We start from the raw sequence: 4,575 nt of genomic DNA on the forward strand, positions 1-4,575 counted from the left end.
ACCAAGCCGGATAACGGGGGCTGCCATTGTAAACAACAGCATCTTCTGTAGGTGCTGCTCGAGCCAACATGTTCGGTCTGATAAAAGGATAGCATCCCACACCCACAGAGGCCGACCCATAAGAGCGAAAAGCAATACATGATCCCATATCTACCACAAGGCCACTGAGTAACAGTCTAACTTCCAACGGCTAAGGCAGTAATCCTCAAATGCAATTGATAGGGCCATGATAGGGCTGACCACACTGTCGCAAATGAATCATAGCTGCCAACCATGCTTTACACAAAAGAGTAAGGCACCATCCCGTTCTACCCATAGCAAATAAACATCCGCCATATCAGTAGTAGCTGCCATCAAGCGACCTTCTTGGGTAGGCGTCATCAGAGAGACACATCATGCACTGCAACAAATAAATCCGGTCTTGATGAAATAGCACACACGAGAATATTCACTTGTAAGAGAACGTCCAAGGTATCCATACAAGTACTTGAGGAATGAGATCCGCCATGGCACCGATAAAAACATTGCTCTGAAAATCCACCGATAAAGAGACGACTTGCAGGTAGCTGATTTCCAAACCATGGAAACGGTATCCTTGACAACCACAACTATAAGATAGAGATCGCTTGCTTGCTTGTGAGACACCCACCCAATTCAAATGTTGATCTTCGTCTTCCAATTCAATAGGATTCGCCATTGACAGCTGTAAGGAGAGACTTTGATGGCACCAAAGAGCATGCGAAATTATAGCTTGATGGAATGATGGGCCTATAAAACTGCATATCACTAACTTATCTTTTAGGTAATGGTAGCAATACTTAGCCAGTGTCATATGAGAATCCACGATGTTAGATGCCACCCAGTAATCAGAACACATTTCCTTGCTGTAGAGACGTCGACACAGTGACCAATTCTGATAGCCGTTTCTCCAAGCGATACTTGATGATGAATGCCATGAGAGATGGATACACCTTGACAGCACCAAAAGGACACGTAACATTGTTGTTTGTTGCTGATGTGATACATCCATAAGATACGTGCGGTGAAGAGGGCTCTTGAAATAATTTGCCAATAACGAGAACCACCAGAGGATCAAATAAATGTTGCTGACACTAAAGACGTGGGCTCTGTTGTTCATTGCTGCTTCTTCCTTGTAGCTGATATGATCCACCAATAACAGGCATGCATAGCAGGATATCCATTGAAAGGGTTGTCAACAACTAGGACCACAATAAGACGAGATAAAACTTGGCGACACCAAAAGGTATAGAACTTGTTGCCTTGCCGCTGCAGATGCTTATAAAAGGAAGTGTCCAATAGGTGGCCTAGTAACGAAAACCATCGAACGATGTAATAAGGCAAGCTGACACTGAAGGATGCTGTCGACGTTGCTCTTTGACCCTGACATGATTCGCTTATAAAAGATGCACGGTAAACAGTTTCCCGAACCCATAGAACGATACTTAGCAATGATAGCTGCATCCACGAATATTCCAAAGGACCAAAATACAAGTAGCTTGCTGAATAGCACACATACTATAATAAAAGAGGGGGTTGGTTGGGTTGGAGCCAAAAAACGGGTCATCCACTATTTACCAATGAAAGCCATATGAATAAAACCTTGTCGACATCCAATGATAGCTGCATCCATCAAGAATCCAAAGGGAACAAGACAAGTAGCTCGCTGAATAACTCACATGAAAGAGGGTGTTAGTAGGCAATGAAAGAAAGAATGGATCATTATTTACCAATGACAGCTGCATCCATAGAAATCCCAATGCACCAGAAGACAAGTAGCTTGCTGAATAGCCCACATACTATAATAAAAGAGGAGGTTGGCAGGCGTTGAAGAAGAGAACGGATCATCATTTACCAATGATAGCCATACGCACGAAAACATGTAGGCATCCGATGGCAGCTGCATCCATAGAAATCCCAATGCACCAGAAGACATGCAGCTTGCTGAATATCCCACATACTATAATAATAGAAGAGGAGGTTGATTGGGATTGGAGCCAAAACACGGATCATCCACTATTTACCACTGATAGCCATATGTACGAAAACATGTTGGCATCCAATGACAGCTGCATCCATGAAACCCAAAGAACCAGAAGACAAGTAGCTTGCTGAATAGTCCCCACACTATAATAAAAGAGGAGGTTGGTTGGGATTGGAGCCAAAACACGGATCATCCCATATTTACCAATGATAGCCATACGCACGAAAACAGGTTGATATCAATGACAGCTGCATCCATGAAAACCCCAAATGACCACGAGACAAGTAGCTTGCTGAATAATCCGCACACTATAGTAAAAGAGGATGTTGGTAGGCATTGTAGAAAAGAACGGATCATCATTTACCAATGATAGTCATATGCACGCAATCCTGATGATATCCAAATCCAGCCGGTTCTTTGCAATCGTCCGCTTGTTGATAAGGCCCGCTACGGTGGTACTCGGCTTGAAAGCGATGGAACGATACTTTATGGGCATATGCAGTGAGAAGGTTGAGTAATATTGATACCACCAAAGATAGCATACTTACATGATGCCGAAGAGCCCTTACAAAGAGAGACAACGAGACAATCCTTGCTGCCCAAGACCACATGCAAATCGAGAAAGCATTGTGCATCGAAAAGCCCAAACCAGATCCTAGCTGCGGAGTGACGTACATATGGCTAAAGAGCGATGTGAATGGCAATCGTTTTTCATTGGAAATCGAATGCAGCTTGACGATGAATGCCTTGAGGAGATGCATGAATGACCTTGGCAACACCAAAGATGTCAACGCGGGTTCTCATTGCTTGTTGATGACATGATCCATCCATAAGACATGTATAGTTGTAGAGATCCATCAAAGGAATCGCCAATAACCAGAACCACCAAGAGATAGAAAGGTTGCTGATATCAAAGATATACAAGTTGTTCCTTGCTGCTGACATGATGATCGATCGATAAGAGACCTTTGTTTCTGGAGGTTCATCAAATTGCAGGTAATGGGAAGCACCAGATGATGGGATGAGGGTTGATATAGCACCAAAGATATGCATGCTGTTGTTTGTTGCTGATACAACCCACTCACAAGAGACTTGCATTGGCTGACATGCTCCAGAGAAATCGCCCGTTGTTTGGTAACCAACCACCCGAGACGCAATAAAGGTTGACACCACCAAAGACATACACACTTCCCCATGGCTGACATGATTCACCTATAAAAGATGCACCATAAACAATTGTCCAAACTCATCCAACAATACTTAGCAATCATAGCTGTGATCTTGTAAACTCCAAAGCATCAAAAGACAAGCAGCTCTCTGCAATGGTCCCTCTAAATAATGGTAGGCGTTTCAGCAAAGGTCTCCAAAAAGCATGAGAGTCATACATACCTGAATCACGCAATCATCACCCGCAGACTTGGGAACCAAATAGGCCATCAGGATGTAAGGTAATAATAAAAGCGCACAGCCAAAGAAACATCAAAGTACCAGCACTCTCCTGTGGATCGACGCGATGAAGTACATCAATAGAGATACCATCTTCTCTCTAAAGGCAAGGAGATCAATAGCCGTAAAACGATGGAGCCGTGCGAACAGAGGATGCATTTTTAAACCCCTGAGGCCGCAACATGAGTCGCACTGTCCCCGGGCACAACATGTAGAGCTCCATAGGAAAGTACAGTACAATGACGTCCTTGACGTGCAGCCCTGATTATAATAGTATCTGAGATATTACGTATAAAAAGAAGATGATAGAGAAAGTGAAAGTACGTTGAGAATCAATATACTGTATTCAACTGCTGTTGCCAGCTACAACTACAACATGTCTTATATAGGTTTCTAGGATGGTTGTGTGGCGATGCTAAAGGGAGATGGCGTTTACATAAGAAGATGTTGGGATACACGAGATGACGGGGCTCATTGAGTGATGAACCTTGAGTGTGGATATGGAAACGTTACATTCGGTGTCCTCTTGCGGGATGAGTGTGGTCGTTGTGATACCTTGGCTTGTCACCTTGTACTTGATGATGGTATTGGTACTTGAAATACGACAGTATCGCCGAAAGAGGCTCTGCCACTGTATGGTGTTTGGTAAGTCCACTTGAATCCAATCAATCCCACAATGAACAGTCTTACCTTGTGGTATTCCCAATACCATTGTCGCTGCAAATAACCTGGTATTCATCCGATCCAGTAGATGCTGCTGCTGTTTCATTGTAAGTCTCGTTAATTAACAGGTTTTGCTTTGTAGATCCAATACCACGCATACCATTGAGCCAACCATGCAGCATTCTTGCTTTGAGATCCGTATCCTGTTGCTGCCAGAGGTACCATCATCCAACATGTTCACCTACCATAAACGCAATGTGAGATAAGAAGCAAACCCAACCCACACGCTTTTGTTGTCAGCATACCCAAGAGGCAATGTGAAGACGTCTTGAGAACTCTCATTGTGGACAACCCGGTAAGGAAGACACACGACGCCGTGAACCATGGTGATCACAGGGAATTGCAACCAAATACACCATCCGAAGGCAATACAATAATCAACCTGCAGCGCCAAGGTATGCCAC

General features: G+C 43.8%; 3 protein-coding genes across 3 annotated transcripts in view, besides 1 other annotated feature; all 3 read right to left on the bottom strand.

Moving 5' to 3' along the window:
• Positions 1 to 70: a sequence feature (Short protein (O0I10_012973, KAJ8651465.1) was converted to a misc_feature.).
• A 378-nt stretch (positions 71 to 448) lies between these two features.
• O0I10_012974 (uncharacterized protein) lies at positions 449 to 697 on the bottom strand (the record flags this gene model as incomplete). The annotated part of the gene is made up of 1 exon (XM_058492851.1): positions 449 to 697. The coding sequence occupies one exon, from the start codon at positions 695 to 697 to the stop codon at positions 449 to 451; it is 249 nt and encodes an 82-aa protein (XP_058336380.1).
• Positions 698 to 2,713: 2,016 nt separating this feature from the next.
• O0I10_012975 (uncharacterized protein) lies at positions 2,714 to 3,100 on the bottom strand (the record flags this gene model as incomplete). Its single annotated transcript, XM_058492852.1, has 1 exon — positions 2,714 to 3,100. The coding sequence occupies one exon, from the start codon at positions 3,098 to 3,100 to the stop codon at positions 2,714 to 2,716; it is 387 nt and encodes a 128-aa protein (XP_058336381.1).
• A 200-nt stretch (positions 3,101 to 3,300) lies between these two features.
• The window catches only part of O0I10_012976 (uncharacterized protein), a gene marked incomplete at both ends in the record, with an annotated part of 2,104 nt that continues 829 nt past the window's right edge, over positions 3,301 to 4,575 (bottom strand). Inside the window, 3 exons of the mRNA XM_058492853.1 lie at positions 3,301 to 3,333; positions 3,392 to 3,418; positions 4,272 to 4,352. Coding sequence (XP_058336382.1) covers positions 3,301 to 3,333; positions 3,392 to 3,418; positions 4,272 to 4,352 — 141 coding nt within the window. The remainder of the gene's footprint in view (positions 3,334 to 3,391; positions 3,419 to 4,271; positions 4,353 to 4,575) is intronic.

The sequence above is a fragment of the Lichtheimia ornata genome, assembly GCF_029851405.1.
Source record: "Lichtheimia ornata isolate CBS 291.66 chromosome Unknown scaffold00191, whole genome shotgun sequence".
NCBI lineage: Eukaryota > Fungi > Mucoromycota > Mucoromycetes > Mucorales > Lichtheimiaceae > Lichtheimia > Lichtheimia ornata.